General features: G+C 40.5%; 1 protein-coding gene across 2 annotated transcripts in view; it reads left to right on the forward strand.

Moving 5' to 3' along the window:
* The window catches only part of aagab (alpha and gamma adaptin binding protein), a 47,445-nt gene that overhangs the window by 19,711 nt on the left and 1,086 nt on the right, over positions 1-26,648 (forward strand). The window contains exons 2-9 of one of the 2 annotated variants that reach the window (XM_048562830.2): positions 9,613-9,803; positions 13,744-13,840; positions 17,082-17,171; positions 18,994-19,077; positions 20,850-20,932; positions 23,264-23,348; positions 23,439-23,546; positions 24,675-24,724. In XM_048562830.2, the coding sequence (XP_048418787.1) occupies positions 9,613-9,803; positions 13,744-13,840; positions 17,082-17,171; positions 18,994-19,077; positions 20,850-20,932; positions 23,264-23,348; positions 23,439-23,546; positions 24,675-24,724 (788 nt within the window). The remainder of the gene's footprint in view (positions 1-9,612; positions 9,804-13,743; positions 13,841-17,081; positions 17,172-18,993; positions 19,078-20,849; positions 20,933-23,263; positions 23,349-23,438; positions 23,547-24,674; positions 24,725-26,648) is intronic. The other variant, XM_048562831.2, reaches the window with a different exon arrangement.

Here is a 26,648-nt window from a genome sequence, read left to right on the forward strand (position 1 = left end):
ACACTTCCTCCCCAACAGCACTGTTGGTATATCTACACTCCACGGACTGCAGTGACTCAAGAAAACAACTAACCATCACCTTATCAAGAACGGTTAATAAATGCTCACCCAACCAGAGAAACGCACATTTCATGAACAAATCAAAACAAAATTATATTGGATCTGTATCTTCTTTCTCAACCCTTCCACCAATAGAAACGTTTTCTCCTTACCTCTTCTTGTCCAGAGCACTTATTAAAATAACCACTTGTCAAATTTCTTTTTCCAAACAAAACATTCCAAATTTCTCTGATTTGTCTACATAACTGAAGATCCTCATCCTTGAGATTGTACTCCTTGAATCTCTTGTGAAGTCTCCAGAGAGAGCACACATTTTCCTAAAAATGTGTTGCTCAGAATTTTACACAGAACTTCCTTTTGAGGCCCAATTAATGTGTTGTACAAACTTAACATGTATTCCTTGTGTTTATATTTGCTGCTCTTAGTAAATCTTAAGATGCTGTAGTTTTATTGATTGTGCTCTCAGCCTGTTCTGTTGCCTTCAGTGGGCTAATGCACATATATACCCAGGGCTCTGTTTGTATAGCCCCTTTGGAATTGTGCCCATTATTTTATATTGTCTTTCTGTCGTGTTTCTGCAGTACACTTGTATCTGCTATTTCCAACACCCTATCTGCCTTTTTGAGTTCAATACTATCCTTCTTGCAGATCTCACTATCTCCAAGTTTCATGTCATCCACAAAATTTTGAAATTGCATCTTGTAGCAGCAAGCATAGAACATAGAAAGCAGGAGCACACTGTTTGACCCCCTTGAGCCTGTTCTGCTATTCAATATGATCATGATTGATCACCCCTCTTGTTCCTGCTTTCTCCCCATATCCTTTGTTCCCCTTATCCCTAAGAACTGTATCTTTCAATGTTCTGGCCTGAGGCGGAGAATTACTCACCACTCTCCCTGGCAAAGAAAGTTCTCCTTGTCTTGGTCCTAAATGGCTTATCAGAGACTCATAGAAATGTACAGCATGGGAACAGACCCCTTGGTTCAACCCATCCATGTTGATCAGATATTCTAAATTTAATCTAGTTCCATTTGCCGGCATTTGGCCTACATCCAACTCAACACTTCGTATTCATATACTCATCCAGATAACTTTTACATGTTGCATTTGTACTAGCCTCCCTCACCTCCTCTGGCAGCTCATTCCATACACGAACCACCCTCCTGCATGAAAAAGTTGCCCGTTGGTTACCTTATACATCTTTCCCTTCTCACCATATACCAATGCCTTCTGGTTATGGACTCCCATACCTTGGCAAAAAGAACTTGACCATTCACCCTTTCCATGCTGCGCATGTTTTTATAAAATTCTATGTGGTCATTCCTCAGCCTCCGACCTTCCGGGGAAAATAGCCCCAGTCTATTCAGCCTCTTCCCTTTAGCTCAAGCTCTCCAACCCTGGCAACATCCTAGTAAATCTTTTCTGCACCCTTTCAAATTTCACCAGAATTGAATGCAGTATTCTAAAAGTGGCCCCAGCAATGTCCTGTACAGCCGCAACATGACTTCCAACTCTTGTACTCAATTCACTGACCAATAAAGACAAGTGTATCAGATGCCTTCTTCATTAGCTTGTCTACCTGTGACTCCGCTTTCAAGGAATTATGAACCTGTACTCCAAGGTCTGGTTGTTCAGCAACACACATCAGGACCCTACCATTAAGTGTATGAGTCCTGCCTTGATTTGCCCTGTCAAAATGCAGTATCTCACATTTATCTAAATTAAACTCCATCTGCCACTTCTTGCCTCATTTTCCCATTTGATCAAGGTCCCGTTTTCTATTCTGAGAACTTTCTTTGGTGTCTACTACACCACCCTATATTCTTAGACTGTGACTCCTGGATCTGACTCCCTGATCATCAGGAACATTCTTCTTGCATTTACCTTGTCTAGTTGTGGGAGAGTTTTATAGGTTTCTCTGAGATTCCCATCATTGTTCTAAACTTCTGTGAATTTAACCTTAACCTTAACCTTAACCAATTTAGTCTCTCTTCGTACATCATTTCTGCCATCCCTGGAATCAGTCTAGGATAACAATATATATCAGGAGGACCACGCTCGACACAGTTTTGTTTCACCCTTTAATAGGATGTGGGCAAGATCAGAATTTGTTGTCCATCAGTTAATCTCAAAGTGGCAGCGTGCTGCTTTCTTCAATCACTGAAGTCATTATGGTGCAGGTACACTGACAGTGCCAGCACAAAGGGAGTTCCAGGATTTTGATCCAATGACCATGAAGGGACAGCAGTGTAGTTCCAAGTCTGAACAGTGTATGACTTGATGATAAGAGTTCCCATGAGACCCTTCTCCCCCTGGATGATAGATGTCACTGGCTTCCATCAGACATTAGTAAATTGCTGCATTGCGTCTTGTATTTCATACACACCGCTTTTGCTGTGTGCTGGTGGTAGATGGAGTGCCAGTCAAGTGAACTGGTTTCCTCTGGATGCTGTTGAGGTTTATGGGTATTGCTGGAGGCACACTTACCCAGGAGGTGGAGAGTGTTCCTGGCTTATAACTTGTAGGTGGTGAACAGGTTTGGGAGTCTAGACGTGAATTACTCCCCACAACATACCCGGTCTTGGACCTGTATGCGTACCTACAGTGTTTATTTCTATGGCTGTTTCAGTTCAGATTCTGACAATGGCAATCTTCAGGATGTTGAGTGTGGTATTCAATGGCAGGACTGCTATTGGATGTCTGGGGTGATAGTTGGATTCTCACTTGCTGGAAGTGGTCAGTGTCTGGCATATGTGTCATGAATGTTACTTGCCATTTTTCTTCATCTGAACTTGAATGTTGCCCAAGTATATCAGCATGTGAAAAGTGACTATTTAAGTGGCTGGGCAGTTGTGAATGATGTGGAATGTTGCTGAATCATCTGTGAACATCTCCACTTTGTAACCTGATGATGAATGGAGTGGCATTCATGAAGCAGTTGAGAAGAGACGTGGGAATTGAACCTGAGCTGTTAGCGTCGCTCTACATCACAAACAAGACATCGAACTGACTGAGTTAACTGACCAAATGATTGAAGTGCATCAACATTTAGCTATCCCATGCACTCCCTGATATGGGCAAGGAAGGAAAATTATTAATGTATTTTTACCACTACAAATTTAAAGTGTAGGGTGAATGTGGTAATTCTAGTATAGTATCCACTAGGAGTATTTAATGACATTTTTCCTTCCAAAGTTGAAGAGTAATTTGAACTTTTGAATATGATTCTGATGATGGAAGTAAGTTAGGATGACTGAAGAGTAGCAAGTGAGAACTAAGTCACACAAGATTGGAAAACAAAAATAGATTTTTATAATTTTTGGAGTTAGTTTGAAGCCACCTCACTAAGTAATTTAGTGAGAGCAGGACTATTTTATTGTAAATTTTTGTTTCTCCTACTTTCTAATGGGAACTGCTTTTTGTAAAACATGTCTAATATGTGTGTACTTGTAGATTTGGAGAAATGCCCAAAATCGTATAGGCATGCAGCACCATGAAGAATAGCATCAGCAGTATAGCCACAGAACTCCAGAAAGAGCTTTTCATTCAACTTATGGCAGATGTTTCCTTTCTATGTGTGGTGCCTGAATTGTATGCAAACGCTTTCCACAAGTGCTTATGCAGTCATTTTGTTTCCTCATTAACAAACCACAACGGAATTTTTAATTTTCAGATTTTTTTTTAAAGTGTGTGTGTGTGTGTGTGTATATTCTTTTGGTCTGTGTAACTCCGCAGACTACAGTGAGGAATTCATATCTTTTTCCATATGGCAACCCGAAAGAATGATTTTTAGACTTTTTTTTCTATTTGAAGGCCTCTATTAATTAAAATTTTAAATAATGGTATAATATTCATTATTAAACCAGTCTTACTTTACAAAAGAACACTTCACCTACCCATGGGGAGAAAATCTGTGACCTGAACCACTCAAGCTTCATCGTTCTACTGAGTGACCCTTTGACATCTTTGGTTGAAAACGCCATAAGGCATTCTCAAATTGTTTTAAAATTGTTTCTTTAAGCAATCGGTGGTCATTTTGTGTTATTTCTTTGTTATTTTGGTTGCTGCAGATTTTTTTTTTTCTTTTCGCAGTTTGAGGATAAAGAAGAGAGGCTGCCACTGTCATGTGAGGACTCCCTTTTTGTATTGCTATTCTCTATGACCATTGTTTGCCTCTTTCACCATCTGTCACCATCTGTCTGGTTTAAATTTTGCTGCTGGAAAGGGCCTTCTCCTTCTAATTGTACTAGAGCGTACATACGTAGTCTCTTGTATTTACATGTTGCTAATGATTAAATTAAAATACCCCCGAGCAAAATTAAAAGCTATTCTGTAATGCATTTTACTTATGACTTTCCCAGTAGAGACTCCCCAGTTTGAAGCTGCTATGCTGCTGTGTCCATGAATAAGAAATGATATTACTTCTCATTTTTAAATATCTTCTAGCTTAGTTTAGCAGTGTCTTCTGTCTCAATTAAGTTTATTCATACGTAGAACGTAGGGGTCACTGATTCGGCAAAATTTATTGCACAACCCTAGTTGCCCTTGAGAAGGTGGTGGTGAGCTGCTACCTTAGACCACTGCAGTCCACATGCTGTAAGTTGACTCAATGCCTTCAGGGAGGGAATTCCAGGATTTTAGCAGCAACACTGAAGGAACGGTGATATATTTCCAAGTTCAGATAGCGAGAGACTTGGAGGGAAACTTGTATGTGGTGCAGCCATATGTCTGCTGGCTTTGTCCTTCTAGACGGAAGCGGTTGTTGGTTTAGAAGGGACTGTCCGAGGATCTTTGAATTTCTGCAATGTGTCTGGTACGTAGTAAACACTGCTACTGAGCATCTGTGGTGGATGGATTGGATGCTTCTGGAAGCAGTGTCAATCAAGCTTTATCCTGTGAGGAAAAAGAACAAGAAATGACATCACCAATGCAGGAAATAACATCACCAACCCAAGGAAACCTAAACAGATAAATAGAAAGCGGGACATAACACCGCTTCACTTGAGGCTCACTGATGTTTTGTCACCATTCTAGGTAACATCGTCTGAAAACTAACCTTCCAGCTCAGTGAGCAAACTCACATCCAGAAGCTTTATCCTGGCTGGTGTCAAGCTTGTTGAATGTTATTGGAGATGCACCCATCCAGGCAAGTGGGGAGTATTCCATCATACTTATGACTTGTGCCTTGTAGATAATGGACAGGTTTTGGAAAGTCAGGAGGTGAGTTACTTGCTGCAGTATTCCTAGACACTGATCTGCCCTTGTAGCCACTGTTTGTGGCGAGTCCAATAGGGTTTTTGGTCAGTAAGTAACTCCAAGAATGTTGATAGGTGATTCAGTGATAGCAACACCATTGAATGTCAAGGCACAATGGTTAAATCATCTCTTATTGGAGATGATTATCGTCTGCCATTTGTATAGTGTGAATATTACTTACCACATTTCAGCCCAGGTGTAGATATTGTCGAGGTCCTGTTGTATTTTGATATGGACTTCTTCAGTATCTGAGGAATTGTGAATGGTGCTGAATATTGTGCAATCATTGGTGAACATCCGTACTTCTGCCCTCACGATGGAGGAAAAGACATTGAAACAGTTGAAGGTGATTGGGACTCAGCACTACCTTGAGGAACTCCTGTAGAAGATAACTGGTGTCCAGCAACCACAACCGTCTTCCGATGTACCAAGTATGACTCCAACCAGAGGAGGGTTTGCCCCCTCAGCCATTGATTCCAGTTTTGCCAGGGCTCCTTGCTGCCATTCTTGGCCAAATGCAGCCTTGATGTCAAGGGATGTCACTCTCTCCTTTACCTCTGAAATTCGGCACTTTTATCTGTGTTTGAACCAAGGCCGAAATGTGGTCAGGAGCTGAGTGTCCTGGCAGAACCCAAACTGGGAGTCATTGAGCAAATTATTGCTATTGCTGACACTTTCCATCACCTTAGTGATAAGAATAGAATGATGGGGTAATAATAGACAGACTGGGTTGGATTTGTCCTGCTTTTTGTGGACAAGAAATACCTGGGCAATTTTCCACAGGTGTTGTAACCACTGGAAGAGCTTGGCTGGGGTAGCAGCAAGTTCTGGAGCACAAGCTTCAGTACTATTGCTGGAATGTTGTTTGGGCCCACAGCCTTTGCAGTATCCTGTGCCTCCTACGATTTCTTGATATCATGTGAAGTGAGTCGAATTGGCTGAAGACTGGAACAAAAACAGAAGTGGCTGGGAAAGCTCAGCAGGTCTGGCAGCATCTGTGAAGAAAAGTCAGACCTTACGTTTTTCGTGTCCTCCATTCTGAGGTAGGGCCACTGAACCCAAAACCTTAAGTCTGACTTCACTGCTGCCGGACCTGCTGAGCATTTCCAGCAACTTCTGTTTTTGTTCCTGATTAATAGCTTCCGCTGTTCTTTCAATTTTTATTTGTCTGAAGACTGGTTTCTATAATGCTAGGAACCATTTGGAGAAGGCCAAAATGGATCATCCGTTTGGCACTTCTAGCTGAAGATTTGGGCAGATTTTCTTCCCTGAAGAACATTAGTGAACAAGTTGGGCTTTTTTGACAGTCAACAATGGCTTCATCGTTATCAGTAGATTCTTTAATTCCAGATATTTTTATTTTGAATTCAAATCCACAGTCTGCTGTGGCAGGATCTGAACCTGGATCCCCAGACATTACTCTCACCGCCTCCTGTATATATGAGTTTCTTCCAAGTTCTTTCCTTCCAACTATGGACTTTCATGAGTGCCAATAAAATTTGAAATCAATGTTACCATTTCTTTGGTGGTATATTAAGCTGCAGATATTAGCACATCAAGCATTTTTCATCTAAGTATTGAAGCAGCAGTACTAAAGGACAGTCCTATCAAGCTTGCAGCAATGCAAACTTCAACCAGAACTAAACCAGTGTTCAAGGAAAATAGAATTTGAGTTCCCTGGACTTTGTGGCTACGTGTGCAGGGCTCAACATGCCCATAGGCCACAGTTTGGACATTCTGTTGAACTGTAACTGCAGTGGCACAGTCTGTCCTTGGGGAAATATTGCTGACGACTGTGTAGAGAATATTTAGCAGCTGCAAATGTTTGGGTCAGCTTCTTCCACTTTGGATGTCTAGGAAGGAACTGATCTCACAATTTGTGCATACAGGTCAGTAATGCATTTATACCATTACTAATGTATGTAATTGATCCTTTAATGTCAGAAAGACTCTGGACACACTGCCAAGCATGATTTTAGGTTTGCAGTCGTTCCTTGCTCTCAAATCTATTCTGTATTGTGGGCAGTGTAGATTTGGCAGGTAAGATGGATTATACAGGATTATACTGGAAGCAGTTCATAGTATAAACCAAGACGAGGAGGAACAGAAGACTGCTGTGGTTTTGTTTGATTTGAATTTTTTGCCACAGACAATTCTGGGTGGCAGAATCGCTGTTATAGTGAAAGTAATAGGAGAGCATGTGGTTGATTAATATTATGTTATATAGAAGCACAGACAAAGACACTAGGAACAGGAGTAGGCCATTCAATCACTCAGACCCTGCAATGCCATTCAATATGATCGTGGATGATCTTCGAGATTGAGGTGGTGTGAAAATTGAAATCCTGCCAACCTTTTGTCAATTTGTCAGTGAAGGTTACTGTTTTGTTAACACCAATGATTATACTTCTGCCCAACACTGAATTTAAAGGAGCATTTTTGCCTGGTGAGAAGTGTATGTTCAGAGATGTATCCACTAAAGTTTCTCAACAAAGGACTGTGGATAGAGTGGTGTATTTATGCTGCTTATGCAGGTAGTGAGAATACAATATAAACTTAAGTATTTGGAATGGAATTTGAAATTTGCAGTTATTTAAATAAGAGTTGAAGGGTTGAGCTCCTTCATTGCTGGAGAGTTCTAATTTTCTTGAAGGTTTAAATGCCTCTGGTATATGTTTGTTGTGATGAAAGCTCACCGTTATTGTTTGGAAATTGAAGTTCTAAGTTGAAGGAAAAATTGATTCTTGGTTTTCTCTTCTGTCATGGTTTTATCTTTTTCTCTAAAACTTCTTCCAAATTTTGAACTGTGACCTAAAAACAATATTTTGAATCATGTGATTTTTTTTTTAAAAAAATGACAAGCAAGCTTCCCCTAGGGAGATAATTGCTAAGATGTTTGCTGACTCAGGTTTACAACCCAGAGAAAGAAAGAGAATGGGCCAAACATAGGTTTAATCAGAGAAGATGCCTAACAGCAGAGGGTGATATTGGTTGATCAGATTCCAAAACAGTCAGGACAGACAGGGAGGAGTCCTGACTTGATTGGGAGAAAACTTAAGAATCAGAGCATTGTGGAGGTCACATAGAAGACATCCTCCAAGGTTGTTGAAGATGTGAGTTTAAGAAGTCATGTCCAGTAGTAATAGTGAGCTGCTTCAGTTGCTTGTTTCAACATTTCTGAAATTAAAGGAAAATGCATTGACTGAATGAACAGAACTTTATTGAAAAGAAAACCAATTACAGCCATGTCAGTTGAACAAAGAACTATAATGCCAAGTAGGAATGGTTCTTCATTGAGGTTTGAATATCCGAGGGTTTATATTGGGTTGGAAGTGATGAATCTTTCCTTCTGATATTTGTAATGATTTCGTTCCAGTAATTCTGAAAGTACATTGGCAGCCTTTTGTGATTTTGGTTCAGTCACTGACCTCCACAGTAAACAGCAGGTCTTGCAGTGGGATCGGATTTGTCCAGTATTTCCATTACCTAGAATCGTAACAACATGCTTTAGTGTGCATCACAACCCTTATCCTTTAGTCTCGGCAATTACATTCAAAATTATCTTTTAGTTTAACTGTAACTGGCAAACAAAGTCCACAGACTTGAAGTTTAAATATTCTTTGCAACTGTGATGTAGTACAATGTTACATCCTCTAATGTAAATCCAACATGCTAGTTTTTTACATTGGGTAACATTGGCGCTGGCAAAGAAATTCTAATGTTATCGTTGAATTATCACCCTGGAATGTGCTACACACAAGAAGAATTTTAATTTTTGACAGTTATAAAGGAAAATTGACACAAATTTTTGGGTTAAACAGGAAAGGAATTATCATCCTTATTTTTGGAACTCCTAACCTATTGTGGTTTGCAAAATTTCATTAGTTTACTTTCTGGTCTGGTAAAAAGGACACTCATTTCTCAAATGTCTCTGCTCCTGTTCTGTTGATTAAACCAGGGTCTGACACCCTGTAAAATTCTCTATCTCCTAAGTGACCATTCTTTTATACGTGCCTTCGTTCTGAGCCTTGGTACTAATCTATTGAAAACTACCTCATATCTTCCATGAGGGTTCATAAATTAGAAACTCGTTTACAGACCCTTGGTTCTTCTGTATTTTCCTATGTCCTACAGAATTAGGAGGTCTGATATCCATTACACTGTCTCAGCTGATGTCAGCCAACTGGACAAGGAATTAGTAATTAAAAGAAAATGCACTTTGTACAATTTAATGTCAGCTCCCACTTGTCTGTTATCTTTCTAATTAACTTCTGTTTATTGCTCTCCTGTCTTTAGATATTATTGGAAGACATGACCTTCCTGAATTGTCAGATCCCAGGAATGCAGTTCGATCCTACCCATGGACGATTGATAATAAATACTATACTGCTACTGTTCATCTCTGTGTGGTCCCCAATAAATTCCACCTGACAAAGGAGATTACTGACTCGGTGGAGGCCTTCTTGATTTACTTTGACAGCACAACAGTAAGGAAACCCTGTTTTTTGATTTTACTATTAGGTTTTTATTATCTGCTTGGTGGTAGCTTTTCTCTTACACCTGTGTAGGACAGTACTCAGGATATCAGTGAGCAGCCTCCGATTGATTCTAAGCCAGGTTAAAATGACTGGAATCTTGATTTCTGCCCTGTGCTTCAATTGAAATTTGTTCTCATCTTTTGACCATGTTCAGTAAAACTGTGGAGGACATAAAGAAGAAATACTTGAACCCCATTTATGTAAAATTCATTTCCACCAAGGCACCCACGTTTAAGGTACATTTAGATTTTTTAGACTATAGTTTGAGTTCATGCCAAGTGCTGAATTTTGTATATTGAAATAAGGAATATAAGTATAAGGAAAATACACTGATTATACTGGTAATGGCTCAATCAAACACCGATGTTTTTGACTTCGATTTGCATCCTATGTGTGCACATTTGCCATATTGTGCATATGCCCTACCTCTTTCTTCCAGCATTTTCCCTAACTTCACCTGAAAGCACTGACTCCTTGCTAGAACATGGGTATTTTCAAGCATTTTCTCCAAATAGATTTTTTTTTTCGTATGCAAACTGAGATTGAGTGTTAGCAATTCCCTTTGGAGAAGCAAGGGGGCCAAGTCCAACTGCTGTCCTTGCAAAAGTTTTCGAGTAGGCAAGCACTAGATAGTGAATTGCTCTGCCAGTCGGGAATGAAAAGATAAATTATAACGTCCGTACTGTCTCACTAGCTGAGACGGGCTTGCTTGGCAGGTGGCTTTTCCATCATCAGCCTAGCCTTACTGCCTCAACCAGTTGAACCATCAAGTGAGAGACCTTCCCTTTTAACATTATATTGATGCTGTGGCCAAGAGTGCAAAGATTTGTCACAAGTTGGGCACCAATCTCCACAGCGTGGAGCTGGAGGAACACAGTAGGCCAGGAAGCATCAGAGGAGCAGGAAAACTGATGTTTCGAGTCGAGACCCTTCTTCAGAAATCGGGGAGGGGGCAGGGAGCTCAAATGAAATAGTGGGTGGAGCTGGGGAAGATAGGTGGGATGGTGATAGCTTAGTGCAGGTAGGCAGTGGTGGGGATTGGTCAGTGAGGTGGGAGGAGTGGATATGTGGGAGAGAAGATGGACAGGTCAAGGAGGTGGGGATGAGGCCAGGGTTGGGGAGATTTTGAAACTAGTTAAGTCCACATTGAGACCATTAGGTTGTAGGCTCCCAAGGCAGAATATGAGGTGCTGGTCCTCCAGTTTCATTGTGACTCTGGAGGAGGCCCAGGAGGGGCATGTAACGCGGGGGGGGCATAGTTGGGAGGTGGTTGGCAACTGGAAGGTGCTTGGCGGCTGGAAGGTGTTGTCGTTTGTCACGAATTGAGCGCAGGTCCTCTACAAAGCAGTCTCTGAACCTCTGCTTGGTCTCACCAATGTAGAGGATGCCACATCGGATGCAGTGGATGTCTATTGACAGTGAGGTGAGGGTTGGAGCGGAGGGCTGCACGTTCTGTTGAGGAGAGGTTGGTGTGAGTGTGAGGGGTGGAGAGGAGTGAGAGGTGATCGATGTTGTGACAGCAGTCGGAAATGTAGAGGTCAAGGGAGGGTAGGATGCTTTTGGGGTGGCGTCCAGGAGGATGGGGTGTGTTGGAGGCAGGAGAAGGGGTCTGTAGAGGGTGTGTTAGACTCGTAGCCAAAGAAATAGGCACGGAGGCGTAGGCGCCGGAAAAGCTGTTCGGTGTCCAAGCGTGAGCGGTATTCATTGATGTGTGGGTGGAGGGGAATGAAGGTGAGTCCTTTTACTGAGGACTGACCACTCATCCTCAGTGAGGAGGAGGTCTGGGGGGATGGTGAGGATCTGGTTAGGTTTGGGACTGGGTTTGGCTGTAGAGCTGGTGGCAGTGGAGGCGGTGGGTGGAGTGACGTCAGTGGTGAGCACATCCAAGGCCCCAAAAATACCTTCCACATCAGACAGATGTTCACCTGCACATCTGCTAATGTGGTTTATTGCATCCACTGCTCCCGATATGGCCGCCTCTACATTGGTGAGACCAAGTGGAGGCTCAGAGACCACTTTGTAGAGCACTTGTGCGCTGTTGGTGACATCACAACACCACCTTCCACTAGCAGACTCTCTCAACACCCCCTCCCACTCTCTGGATGACATGCCCCTCCTGGACCTCCTCCAGTGTCACAACGATGCCACCCGGAAACTGAAGGAGCAGCACCTCGTACCCGGCCTTGGGAGCCCACAACCCAATGGTCTCAATGTGGACTTTACTAGTTTCAAAATCTCCCTACCTTTTGGCCTCACCCCATGACCAACCCTCCCTCTCATTCGTCTCCTCGCCTTCTTGATCTGTCTTCTGTCCCACCTATCTGCTCCTCCCATCTCACTGACCAATCCCCACCACTGCCTACCTGCACTAAGCCATCACCATCCCATCTAGCTTCCCCAGCCCCACCCCTCCTCTCTCTATATATTTCAGAGCTCCCTTTTCCCCCTTCCCAATTTCTGAAGGAAGATCTTGACCTGAAACACCAGCTTTCCTGCTCCTCTGATGCTGCCTGGCCTGCTGTGTTCCTCCAGCTCCACACTGTTATCTCTGACTCCAGCATCGGCAATTCTTACTATCTCTGGGCTCCAGCCTGTATTTTCTTACCTCTAGATCTCTGTTCTGTCTCAACAATTATTCCAACTATCCCTATATCCACACTGCTCGTGCCAGTTTGATGATGGCAGGAGGGAATAATTGCTTCTCCCCACAAGCATTTCAATAAAAACAATTGGCCTTCAATCATTCACAATGAAGGGCATGTCCATTTTCACACCAAATGACACGATTATATTCCTGCTACTCCATACTTGCATACCAATTTAAATAGTTTCCTTCTGTAAACAGATTCAACTCTGAATTTTTAATTTCATGAAATTTCAACTTGGTACAAAATTTACATTGATCTCCCTTGTGACGAATTACATTAGCAAACAAAATAACTGAAAAATAATCAATGTGTGGAAAATAGATCTAGAACATAGAGCAGTACTGTACAAGAACAGGGAATACTGTTAAGTGGAGGACTAATCCCAGCTGTCCTCCTTTTAAACACAGCCTTTTAGAACTTCAGAAGTCTAACTATAGTATTCATGACATGACAGCTTCTGTGAATTTCTAAACTAAAATGCTCAAATAAGTGCTGATTATAAGAAGCCTAATCACAATGCTATACGCTACACAGGGAACTTCAGTGGGGTTAATTTAACTAACTTCAAGTCAGAGCGCATAACCGCATCATTTCTGAAATTCCTAGAAAACAACGCCCTTTTTCACCAATGAAACTGATCATTCTTCAATTTCACTTATTTTTCTTGACTTCTTTCTGCTGCTGTTTGCTCATGTGCCCAGTTTGGTGTGCACTGTTTGTCAAGTTGACATTGCTGTTTCAAGATCAGAAATTCCTGAACACCATGCTGCATGGTTAGGGGAAGGGAAATGTGAACTAGCATATTGATGAATGAATACAAATGAACAAAACATATTTAATGTGAAAAATTTCAGAAAAAGTTGTAACTGTGGAGAAGCATTGTGCATTAATTAACATCACTTGTAAATTTAACTAATAAATAATGACAAATTACACATACATATTCACAGAGTTTGCAATTTCTGCACAAGTAATAAAATAAAACTTCCAGTTTTTTTGCTAGAAAATGCTGCAGTTTTAAAGCTGCCTTGGGCACTTATCTGAATGAGTCTTTTCTAGCAAGAACATTTCCTTCTGTTAGCCTGTTTGGAGTACTAATGAGCTCACCCATTTTCGGTGTGCGTCTGCGGTGAGGCTTAGATTGACCTGATTGTGCCAAATTGGAAACTTGGTTAATATTTCTTAGTATACAGCTTTGAACTTCTGATGTTTGTAGCATTGAGTTCTACTTTTTTCCTCAGAAAACGGGACTTGATGAGGTATCCACTTGGCTTCCTTTGACTCAAGAGTGGACCCCTGAGGTTTTGATTCTGGTGTGTGACAGAGTTTCAGACAATGGTATTGTATTCCGTTGTTAAATGAGTACAAATTTTGGGGGTTTTGGATTAATTTAATTTCTGTCGTTACTGGCTAGTCTGTTGAGGAATGAGGCCTGTTTCTAAGGTTTGGTTGTGTAAAATGCCATTATTGAACTCAGTGAAAAGTTTAATGGTGCTGAATTCAGGTGGCTTAATAGGTAAAATACATGGAATTTTTTGTGCAAAGCTGTAAAGACTAGGAGAAAACAGGTTTAATCTCCATTCTCTGCTGTGTTTGCTGATTTCATGTGTGTCCTTAGTAGAAGAAGACCATTGACCCAAATGGGTGTCTGCTTACACTTCCTGCAAGGCACGTGTGCTTGGCCTCCAAGTGGAATTAGGTTTAAGCTTGACTGGTGCCTTCGACAGTCAAGTATCCTGTAAACAATCACTGCCTAGACTGATGTATGGATTGACCTACTTGAGGGAGGTTTGGAAAATTACTGGTACCCACATTGAACTCCAGGAATGTTTGGCATCATGAATCGATGTATACAAACATGAAAAGGGAAAATTTGAGAAATTAAGTCTTGTGACTTTTTCCAACTCAATAGAATTTGACCCTTCATCAGAAAATTCGTGTTTAGGCCTGAAATGTCAGCTTTTGTGCTCCTAAGATGCTGCTTGGCCTGCGGTGTTCATCCAGCTCCACACTTTGTTATCACTGAAATTTGTTCATTTTGTTTTTTGTTTCTTTTCAACCTGGATTTGGACTTAGCTTCAGTGAAATTTGCAAACGGGACTGTAAATTACTTTGTACCCAGCTCAACAAAACATAGGTTATGTAGGGTTGACACCATAGATCAAGAATGTTCAAGCTTCTTTGTCTTCTAAATTTGTACCACTAAATCTTGGAAACCTCCTAAAATTTAAATGAATATTCCTGTTTTTTTTTGTGTAAGGTTCACAGATTGTATAGTTGGTAGGTGTACTGATTTAGGACACTAAAAATAGCCATTTAAATCCTTCAGAGCTACAAAGATGCAAACAACAATCAAACACAAGTGACTAAGAAAAGTAAACACCAATGGATTTAAATTGTCTAGATTGAAAACACAAAATGCTGGAAATACTTAGCTAGTCTGGCAGCATCGACGGGGAGAGAAATGGAGTTAATAGTCCAGGTCACAATTCTTTAATATTTCCAGCATGTTCAGTTTTTATTTCAGATTTTTAGGATTTGTAGTGTTTTACTTCTGAATTTCCTGGGCTTGGTGTGCTCATTTATCAGGGCTGACAGGGAAGGAAAGAAGCATATTATTTGTTTGAAGGTCAAGTGTCTCCTCCTGTCAGGGCATATCCAGACTTTGGAAGAATTGTACTTTCGTGTACATTAAGACAACTAGCTGCATACAGCACTAACATGAAGATAGAAATTGCTGGTAAAACTCAGCAGGTCACCAGATGCAAAACATTTCCCCCCACAAATGCTGCCAGACCTGCTGCATTTCACCAGCAGTTTCTGTTTTTGTTGCATCTAGCATTAATACACACACACACCAGCCCAAATGTATTAGTTGTAATTTAAATACAGTCACTATTGGAAGGGCCAAGCCTGAGTGTAACACTTTTTTTTTTCAAAATGATAATCTGAGGGAGAGCTTGGCAGTGGATTTTGCATGTTGACCGTCATGGTTCCATTCTGTGTGTGCTTAACTATACTCATTGACCCCAGGCCTGACCATGCACTTTAGGGTTTTTCGAAAAGGAAATATATCTAAGTTGTATTAGAAAAAGGATGACAGTCTTACATCTTGCTTGTGCCATGCCTGTCTTGTTCAGTACTGGCAATTCACCAAAATCCTGGACTGTCACAGGTGGCTTTGGGAAGCGCAGGTGCTAGAGCTATTGGAAAAATATTAATTAACTTAACTGTGAGAGAAGAAAACCCAACAATCAATCATGTAGATAAATGCAGAGGATTGGTTAGCTCAGTTGGCTGGATGGCTGATTTACTGTACAGAGTAATACCAACAGCTTGGGTTCAATTCCTGCACTCTGTTACCAGGAAAGGCTCTCCGTCTCAACCGTTTCCCTCACCTGAGTTGTGGTGACCCTCACGTTAAAGCAGCACCAGTGAGACAGCCCTGTGGGCTGATAAGACAATGGTGCTTTTACCTTTTCCTTTTACTTTTTCTTACATTGCCAGCAAAAAGTAAGTCCTCTAATCATCCAGTAGTCTTCAGTTATTTTCAGGGTCCGTCGATCATCTGCTTTGTACCGATGCCCATTCCTATACTTTTTAAAATAGGAATTAATTTTATTGTTGTGATCTTGGCTCTGTTCGTGGCATCCTTGCCTTTGGTTGGACAGGTTGGAACTTGAGCCTTGCCCTCAATGCATAAGCACAGAATGTTTAATGTTCATGCAAAAACAAACCTCTGTATTTGATCTGCCGTGTCTGGTAAGTATGCCAGAGCTACTCAGTCATCCTAAACCTGATCAGTAGTCCTGATTATTCAAATTAGACTTCCTTGTACATTGTAAGCAAGATCACAGATCTTTGATGTTCTCAGAATTGCAGAGAAGTTTCAAAATGCAACCCCAGAAACACCAGTAATGACAGAGGGAAGGGCAAAGCCGTGAAGGGGGGATATGTACACTAGGAAGAAAGTTTTAAATTCGAAGCCCATATAATTCAGTGCACACAAGAATGGTTGATGAATTAGACTCTGGTGCATTATAAGAAACAGACAGTATAACTTTGAATGCCCTAAAATGTGTGGAAAATAACGGATCTGTGTCTAGCCAGGAAAGTATTAGGTTCAATACAAGTCAGTGTTTGACTCTTAAATAAAAAGTTAGACCACATCGAAAATTCTTTAGTTTTTGGATTGTACCATACGGGGACCTTTTTAATGTTATATAGCTTTGTTATAATAGCCTGTAATCAGCCGATCTAACTGGGAATGGAAACTATTTGATTTTAAGCAGGTTTGATTTAAGCCTAGAAGGACAGAATGTTTGTTTGTATTTCTAGCTTCCTCCACCTTGAGCAAATTCTCCATGATGCTCCATCCAGTTGTTGAACTAAGAATTGACACAAATTATCCAAATGAATCATAAGTGGAAGCTGCCGTGCCTCAATCTGTTGCCTTCAAGTGTACATCTGCCAGAAAATATGAAGAAAAATTACACTTTGACATTTTAAAGTTTTAAATTGTGAGTGGATTCTGCTTAGTTGCATTGGTTAAGCTATCTGATTACCCTTTCTCTTCCAGGGGTGAGCAGACAAACAGCACAGCAATGGTGTATTAAGCATGGGTTTGAATTGGTGGAGCTCAATCCAGAAGATTTGCCAGATGAAGAAGGTTTGTTTTGCATTTCAGAACAATTCTTCGAGTAATCTAGTATTTTGGCATGAACTGGAGGAACTGTTCCCATTATAAATTATTGGATTTAGCGAGGTTGAGAGCTTGCTCTTTCTAAAAAATACACTAACCCTGGATTAGGTATCCCTTCTGCTTTACTGCAATTTCCTTATTCCCTCCCTCATGAAAATGCTGACCTTTATCGGGACAGCAACACATATCTGTCATGAGCACTCCAGAACCTTGCCATTTGGCCACCCTGCCATGAAGCTGAACAGTGTTGCTGACTTTTCTGACAACTGATACAAAACTTGTTACAACCAGTTGGTGAAGGAGTAGACCAGAAGTCAATCTTTATGAAGTGCAGATTTATTGACAAAGTGAGACATTACAACTTAGTAGTAGCTCTTAACTCTACAAACTGCCACCAGTGTCAATAAGTGTCTTTTTTTATTCTATTGTAAGTTTCATGTCCTTTGAGAGCTGCTGAACCCTATCTTGAGCCAGGACCTTTGCACCTTTAGTCCAGCACTCTTCCAACTGAGCTTTCTGACTTTGTGCAAACTTAACCGAAATGCCCCCAGCAGTAGAATATAATGTTCCTGCAGTGGTATTGTATACGTAAGCATTTATTGGCTGAGTGACCCACAGCTGTATACTCTTAATCTCCGTTCAAACAATTACGCAAGAGTATCAAAAATGACCTTGTTTCCATCTTTGGAATTGGCATGTGCTTTCCTTCAAAGGCCATTGATTAGTGGCCGGGAACTCTGGGTAGCCCCTCTCTGTCTTTTTGCTAGTTTGGCATCTTCATTGAAGCCTTTCTTAAGCTAAAGTAACTTAATGGAGCTAAGTAGATTGTTTTAAGATAGAAGTGATAACCGCCACTGTTGCAGATGAAATGGGTCTGCTCCCTCTTGGAGAAGGTTCTCAAATGTATACAGGGAGAGCGAATTGGTGGATGAGTTGGTGCCATTGTTGTGAGGTACATTCCTTACCAAGCACTTAGGTGTTTGGCTTTTCCCTATTGTTGAAGAGTTGAAAATGTTTTTCTCTCATTCAAATCTTACCAAAAGATGAACTATAAGATCATTATCTAACTTTGGTGCATTATACATTTGTTAGAGTGGTGCTGTTATAAAGAACAGACAGCAACTAGCCTTCTCACCTGGGATGTCTATTCAAGTTGGGGGCTGATGAGAAGAGGAAGAGGAGGGAGGAGAAAGGTTAACTAGTTTTTTAAAAACTGAAAGAACTGCGGATGCTTGTAAATCAGGAACAAAAACAAAATTGCTGGAAAAGCTCAGCAGGTCTGGCAGCATCTGTGAAGAAAAAATCAGAGTTAGTGTTTCAGTTCAGGTGACCCTTCCTCAGAACTGTTGGTGGCTTGGATGGTGGCTATGTTATCAAATAGCCTGCCATCACAAACCTCCTTGTTGTTAGTCACTCATAGCCCCCATTCACCCTCCTTGCCCGATCGTTACCAACTCCTTTGTCTGTCCATCTGTTCTCTTTCTTTAGGCTCTGTCCTATCACTTACTCTCTATCCCACCCGCTGCCTAGTTTCTGCCCTTAACTAGGTTTTTTTTTAAGGCAACACATTGAAGAAATTTAAATGATCTGTCATTAAATGAACATTTCACATCAGCCATTCATTAAAATTGTGTCAAACCATTGGACTCAGTATTGATTTTGTGGCATTAAAATTTCTCCATCAGTCTTTTTCTAAAGCTCATCTTCTAAAGGACGTTTTTAATTGACCTATATTTTACCTCTGCATCCCCATATTCTGTAACAGCATTATATATTGGTGTCCACACAGATGACTTTCCTGAATCTACGGGAGTAACGAGAATTATTCAAGCTTTGAATGCAAATGTATGGTCAAATGTTGAGATGAAAACAGGTATGGAACAACTTTTTTTTTGTGTAAGCAGTTCATATTATTGTTGCCAAATGATATTCTTCAGTCCACATTAAACTCATCAGATCCAGCACAGTACTTGGCCAACCTCCCATCCACTGACTCCATCTACACTTCTCATTGCGGCGGAAGGGCAGCCAAAATCATTAAAGACCCTTCCCACACCGGTTGTAATCTGTTCCAACCCTTCCATCAGGCAGAAGATACAAAAGCTTAAACACAATGTACCAGCTGGTTAAAGAACAGGTTCTTCTCTGCTGTTACTCGACTGCTGACTGGACCTCAAATTTCAAATCTAATGTTGATCTTGTTTTTTGTACAACTTCTGTGCAGCCGTAACTTTGTGTGCCTTGCTCTGTTCAAGCAATCTATGATCTGCGTGACCTTGTATGGTATGATCTTCCTGTACTGCTTGCAGAATGAAACTTTTCACTGTGTATTTAGGTACGTGTGACAATAATAAATCAAATTACTCAAATCTTTGATATCAGACTAGCAACCTGACTACACTGATTTTTCTCCTTTCCATTTTCTACACCACCCATCCTTTGGATCTTTTGAAATAATAAATTTTAAGCTCTACGTTAAGACTGCCCAAAATTTTACTTTATTTTACAAGCCAGCTAGTAAATAGGGCCTCCATCCTAATCAAGATCAAAGGGGTCTATATAACTGCAACACCTAATTCATGTATTTAAACAAATCTCTGTTTTGTGGAAATAAGAATCCATGTTACCCTAACGTAACTACTTGGACAAATTGAATAATATTTCAACAGTTGTTTGTATTACAGAACTTTTAATGTTGCTGAAAATATAGATATGTGCTAAAGCTTTTCACCTTGCTCTCATCAAGACACATGTAAGAATGCCAAATGTAAAACAATCAAAATAATTTATACAACAGAAGGAAAGGAGTCCTCCTTGACTAACAAGTCAGCTCTGGCTTTGTGTTACAATGGAGGAGGCAACTGGAATTTATGAACTTTATAACGAGCTGGATAATTTCAAAAGGGCATAAAGCTTGAAGAGATTCCTTCTGGTTTTGCAGGGAACAGTTCCTTGCATTTTAATCTGTATAACTTCTAGCAAGCATGATTGAGCCGCATTACAATCTCAACTTTACGTTAACAGCCAATCTAAGGTGTTTATTAGCATACTTGAGACTGTTTAGCAATGCTTGCCAAATCGTGGAATTACATCTAACATTGGACATTTAGTTTTGGGTTTTACAAATGTTTTCTGGTTGAGTGCGGTCTACCTCTACTTATTAGGAGGAGCCAAAGTAACATATTGTTTGAGTTAATCAGCCACTTGTTGGGACATAGTCCCTGCATGAGTTTGAAATAATGGCAGTAAGTACAAATGGTGAGCTTGAGCAATGCTTAATAAGACATAGGAGTGTAAGTAAGGCCATTCGGTCCATCGAGTCCACTCCGCCATTTAATCATGGCTGATGGACACTTCAAATCCACTTCCCTGCACTCTCCCCGTAGCCCTTGATTCCTTGTGAGATCAAGAATTTATCACATGCTCATGCTGTGAAACTTAACCTCAGGAAAGCTGACTGGAATGTCCTGTTGTTTGGCAGAACAAACTGCCTAATTCTGAAATGTGATTAGTGGAGTCCTGTATCTCAACTACAGAATCTTTGGCACAATTTGAAAAGGAATTTGTTGCATATATGGAGTACACATTTGGTAATGGGTCTTTAAACTAATGCAAAAATTTTAACACGCAGTTTCTTTTCTTTAGATAGGCCTCAAGATTTTGGAATACTTAGTAGTTTAACTGGTGTGCTTGAGAATTGTCAAACAGAAGATGAAACGCAGGTGGAAGTAAGTGATGCACTAATTAAGTATTGATGTCTGGGTGTGATTTCAAGCTGTTTTCCTATCAAATGTTTTCAGTCATTGTCCTAAGTGTTTCAGAGCTTAAAGGTGAAATGATAACCTTGTCATCACTCCCTTTTATAACTTTTATAGTAATTGCATATTAAGGGAAGTTGGCCATTGTGTTCCATTTTAGGTGTATTGGAGACAATTGACTGGTGAGCCACATGATTTATTAGGGCTGCACAGCCATTGACTTACAGTAACTAGTTAATGTTTCATATCATTAAGAAAGAAATGAAAAATGTTGGCTTTTCCACTGGCTTCCTTGAAAAGGAAGATAGGAAAAACAGTACTCACAATATGTCACCTTCTCCAAAAGATCATCGACCTGTCCAGCACTTTGCTGTTTCTAAGCAAGGATACTGAAGCTTCAGGTTTTGCTGTTCTTCTTAGTACAGTAAAGTCATACTTTTACTATTGCTTTGAGAGGCAAAAGCCCTCCACCTATTCATGTTACGTGGCCCAATAAACCGGGGCCATTGTGAGATTAAAAAGTAGAATTGTTCTAATTAGTTAAAAAAACTTGCAAAAGTTTTATAGATAATTACGTCTGCCATTGTACTACCAAACGACGAGATTCCAAGTCCATTTCCAATCAGAGTTGAGTTAGCTGACCTCTGTTGGTCCACTATGGATTGACCTCGGAATGTATGGATTATAGAAGAGAACAATTAATTAAAATTTCTGCTTCTAAATGAGATCCAGTAATTAACTGCTGAGCAGCACTGGTGTGCTGACTTTGGCTGGAAAACAGATTGGTGCACCTGTGCTGTTCTTAATGTTCAATGATTTGCAAAAGCTTTCTGCCGAAATTCATGCATGAGGACTGACCGTTCACTTGAGGTACCGAACAATGTTCACTGCACAGTATTTTGCAAGCTTGAATGTCATCTGGGATCAAGGGGCATAAATATAAAATTATCACTAAATTAATAAAGAATTCACGAGAGTTTTCTAACCAAAGAGTGGTTAGATGTGGAGCTTGATGTTACATTGTGTGGCTAAGGCAAATTGTATTGATGTATTTTATGTGGTAAGCTTAGTAAAGGGAAATGAATAGTCAAAATACACTGATTAGATGAAGTTTGCGTATGTGGAACATAAACTCTGGCCTGCACCATTTTTTGTTCATTTAAGGCATGTGGATGTCATTGGTTGGGCCAGCATTTTTTGGCCACCCTTAACTGCTCCTTGATCAGAGTGACTTGCTGAGGCCATTAAAAGTTTACCATATTGCTGTTGATCTGGAGTTTGTGTTAGATTGTTGATGCCCAGATAAAAAGGATGCTACACAACACAGTAACACAACCGCAGGAAGTGCTACACCTGTCGCTACACCCCACTCCCTACCTCCATTCAAGGCACAAAACAAACCTTCCACATTAGACAGGAGTTCGCCTGCACATTCGTCAACTTGGTCTACTGCAGTCACCGCTCCCGATGTGGCCTCCACAACTTCGGGGAGACAAAGCGTAGACTCGGAGACTGTGCTTTGTACAGCATCTGCACTCTGTACACAACAAACAACAACACCTGCCAGTTGTGAATCACTTCAACTCCCCCTCCCACTCCTTGGACAACATGTCCATCCTGGGCTGCCTCCAGCGTCACAGTGATGCCACCCAGAAACTGGAGGAGCAGCACCTCATATTCCACCTTGGGAGACTACAGGCTGATGGCCTAAACATGGATTTCACCAGCTTTACAATCTCCCCACCCTTGGCCTCATCTCATGTTTAACCTTCCCTGCCTCCTTGACCTGATACATCCCATCCATCGTCTTCCCCACTTATCTGCCCTACCCTTCCCACCGACCAATCCCCACCACTCCCTACCTGCATTCACCTATCGCCATCCCACCTACCTTCCCCAGCCCCACCCCTCCTATTTATTTCTGCGCTTCCTTCACCCTCACCATTTCTGAAGAAGGGTCCACTTTCCTGCTGCGCTTCTCCAGCTCCGTACTGTGTTATCTCTGTCCAGCATCTACAATTCTTGCTATCTCACAGCTTACCCACAGTAAACTTAATATTCTTGAGTACAAAGGACTGTAAATGCTGGAAATCTGAAACTAAAACAAAAATTGCTGGCGCGAGAAGGTTTCAAGCCCTGTCACTCTTCTGCAGAACAGTTCTTCGGATGGGTCACTGGACTTGAAACTTTAAATTTTTTTCTTTCCACAGATACTACTGCTAAACCTGCTGAGTTTCTCCAGCACTTTTTATTCATGTTTAACACTGTTGATGTATACTTTAACCATTCTACTTCATATAGTACCACAACCTTGCAGAACTTGATGCTGAATCACTTGCAGAAGACAGAGATGGTGTGGCAGCTGTTCAGCCAGATAGTTTCATGGGTATGGAAACACCAATTCCTTTTTTCCAGAACTATTGCTTTTTTTTTTAAACTAACCTTTGGCTCATGATCTGTTGGTTTGTTTATCCAGCAGATCCTATGTTTCATTTGGATATCCAAGAACTCGCCACTCTTACCACAGGCGAGGTTGACTGTGAAAACTTTGAGCGTCTATTTGAGAAGCTGAAAGAAATGAAAGGTTAGTTTTACACTTGGAAAACAATTTTCACAAAGGTGGTGGAAATCAATCCTACTTGCACAGAATCTTAAATTAGCTACTGCAAAAGTCTTGTTTACTTAGTTGAATTGCTGCAATTCTTTGGAATGTTTGTGTGACAAAATATACATTTAAAAATGTGCTACTTGGAATAGGCTGAAATTTCTAATTTATATATTTGTGATCAGTATGTGTAAAGACAGTGAAGAAGACATTTGGTATGTTTGCCTTTATTGGTTGGTGCTTTGAGTATAGGAGTTAGGAGGCCATGTTAGGACTGTACAGGACATTGGTTAGGCCATTTCTGGAATATTGTGTGCAGTTCTGCTCTCCCTGTTTAAAGGAAGGATATTGCACAACTCAAAACAGTTCAGAAAAGATTTACAAAAATGTTGCTAGAGTTGGAGGTTTTGAGCTATAGGGAGTGGCTGAATAGACTGGGGCTATTTTCCCTGGAGCATTAGAGGCTGAGGGGTGACATTATAGAGGTTTACAATATCATGAGGGACATGACTACGTTAAATAGACAAGGTTTTTTCCTCAGGGTTGGGGGAGTCTAAAACTACAGGGCATAGGTTTAAAATGAGAGGGGAAAGATTTAAAAGGGACCTAAGGGGCAACTTTATCACGCAGAGGGTGGCGTGTGTATGGAATGAGCTGCCAGAGGAAGTGGTGGAGGCTGGTACAATAACAGCATTTAAAAGGCATCTGGATGGGTATATGAATAGGAAGGTCTAGAGGGATAAGGGCCAAATGTTGGCAAATGGGACTAGATTTATTTAGGATATGTGGTTGGCATGGATGAGTGGGACCAAAGGGTCTGTTTCCATGCTGTACGTTTCTGTGACTGACAGTCAGCTGAGTGTGTTAATAAGCACAGGCAGTACTGCTTTTATGAATGATTTGCTGTATCTACATCAGTTGAAATCATAGTTTCTGCCTCTGGTCACTAAGTCATAGATATGGTTCTCTGCCTTTACATGTGGAAAAAATAGAGAGGAGGAAGAAAGATTTGTAGCTAAATTGTACATTGCTGACACATGACTAATTGTCTAGGAATCCTTCCAACTCATTGTTGTACATAAGTAACACTTTGTTTTACATTAACAGACAAAGCAGCAACATTACCTCATGAACAAAGAAAACTACATGCAGAAAAGGTAAGGACCTCCAAACTTGAAACAAAAGCCCAAATGTTTGCACATATAGCAAATCACCAGTGGCATGCTCATGGACTAAGTTAGGAGGTACACCAGTGTTTGTGATCTGAAATATTGCCACTAACGTGATGAAGTAAAACGGCTGTTGCTGGAAATGTACGCTGTACCCAGGACTTAATCTAATGCAGGTATTTTGTCAGGTGACACTTATCAAACTGACCTTTTGCACTGCTGTTTTGCATTTCTTCTCCTGCGCTGTGAAATCTAATCCTATTCCTGTTCATTCCCCATTTCCTTTTATTGTTTTTTTCCTAGCAGCTACCTCCACCATTTTAAAAATAATCTATTAACTCTGTCAACAACAGTTTGTGGCAGAAAATTTGTCCCTATTTTGTACTTGAACCTTTTGTGATTAATCTTAATCTTATACCCGCTCATTGCCATTGAAAATGATTTAGTCCTAGTCACTGGATCGAGGCCTCCTCTTCAATAACTATCAAGTTATCCCAAAATCATCTTGACTGTGAAGAGAAAAGCTCTAATTCCTGAAGGCTTTAGTTTTATCCCTCATCTCTGATAACATCTTAGTCGAATGTGAACCCATAACATTTTTTCCATACCTATTTTATATTTTTAATGGAGAACCCAAAACTGTTCACATGCACTCTTCAATAAGCACTAATCATTTTTTACAATAGCTCATTCAGTGAGGGAAGCTGATATTTGGCCATAATGCCAATAACTAGAACAAGAACATAAGAAATGGGAGTAGAAGTAGACTGGTTCCCGCCCCCCCCCCCCCGCCACCAAAAATCTGGTTCTGTCATTCGATAAAGATGGTGACCAGTGTGGTTGTGGCTTAAAATCTAATTTTCTGCCTGTTTTCCCATTACATACAACTCCTTTTGCAGCTGATGATAAAAAGATGGAGATTTGTTCTACATGCAGGGCAGATTTTGTCCTTTGTCCTTGTTACTTTCTCAGTCATCAATTCAGAAGTAACAGAGTGATCAAATTGTACAATTCTCTGGTCAATCATACATTGAACATTAACAGAGCCATAGAGGAGACAATAATGTGTTGAAAGTAGTGCAGTGGAAAGGTTTGAGGCTCATTCTTCACATCAAAGATGTTGCGTTATGAATAAATATTAGAGAAACTTAGGATATAGGTTGTGCCAAGAACCAAAGAGGTAAATTCAAAATATTATCCTAAAGGACAGAAATTTGCAGGTTGAAAGAGCGAAGGGCAAATTCAGGACTGAACAGAAAATCATTACTTGGATTTCCAGAGAGTCACGGAGATGCATACTCTAGATGTATAAGGAACAGTTAATGGGCAATGATCCTTCAGGGCGGATCAATTAAAATGGGCTAGGTAGCTTTCCTTAACCTTAACTAGCTTGTGATAATTTTCTACTGGTAAAAAGCTGAAGCTGTCAAAGTACTTACAGGAAATGTTGGAAATTGAATTGTTATCCAGAACACGCTTCTTAAGAAAATATTTCAGACTTTTAGCATTTATGTTTTCCTGTTTGTCCATGGAGAGAAGCTAATTTTTCAATCCATTACCTGTGTCTTCCTTCTTTCACACTGCTTTGTAAGTCGAGTATCCATGTTCAGGATAAGCCTCACGCATATACATTTAAAAATAGTAATGTTATTATGGTGATCCAGCTGCTTCAAGTTGACAAGTTAGGTTTTTAGTGAAGCTTAGTTGCTGTAGACAAGCAAAAAGCTTGGTCAAACTGGTTGAAGAATTCACTGAGGTGCACTAACTCTAAATTACCTTTTAATGAATAAGCTCTCGAGTAGATTTATTTCAAAATATATTGGGTAATTTTATGCCTTATTTTCTTATGATAGCTTACTTTTATGCTGCCCCCTTTACAAAGTTGTTTCATGCTCATCTTGTTTACACTGGA

This window comes from Stegostoma tigrinum, chromosome 33, assembly GCF_030684315.1.
Source record: "Stegostoma tigrinum isolate sSteTig4 chromosome 33, sSteTig4.hap1, whole genome shotgun sequence".
Classification (NCBI taxonomy): domain Eukaryota; kingdom Metazoa; phylum Chordata; class Chondrichthyes; order Orectolobiformes; family Stegostomatidae; genus Stegostoma; species Stegostoma tigrinum.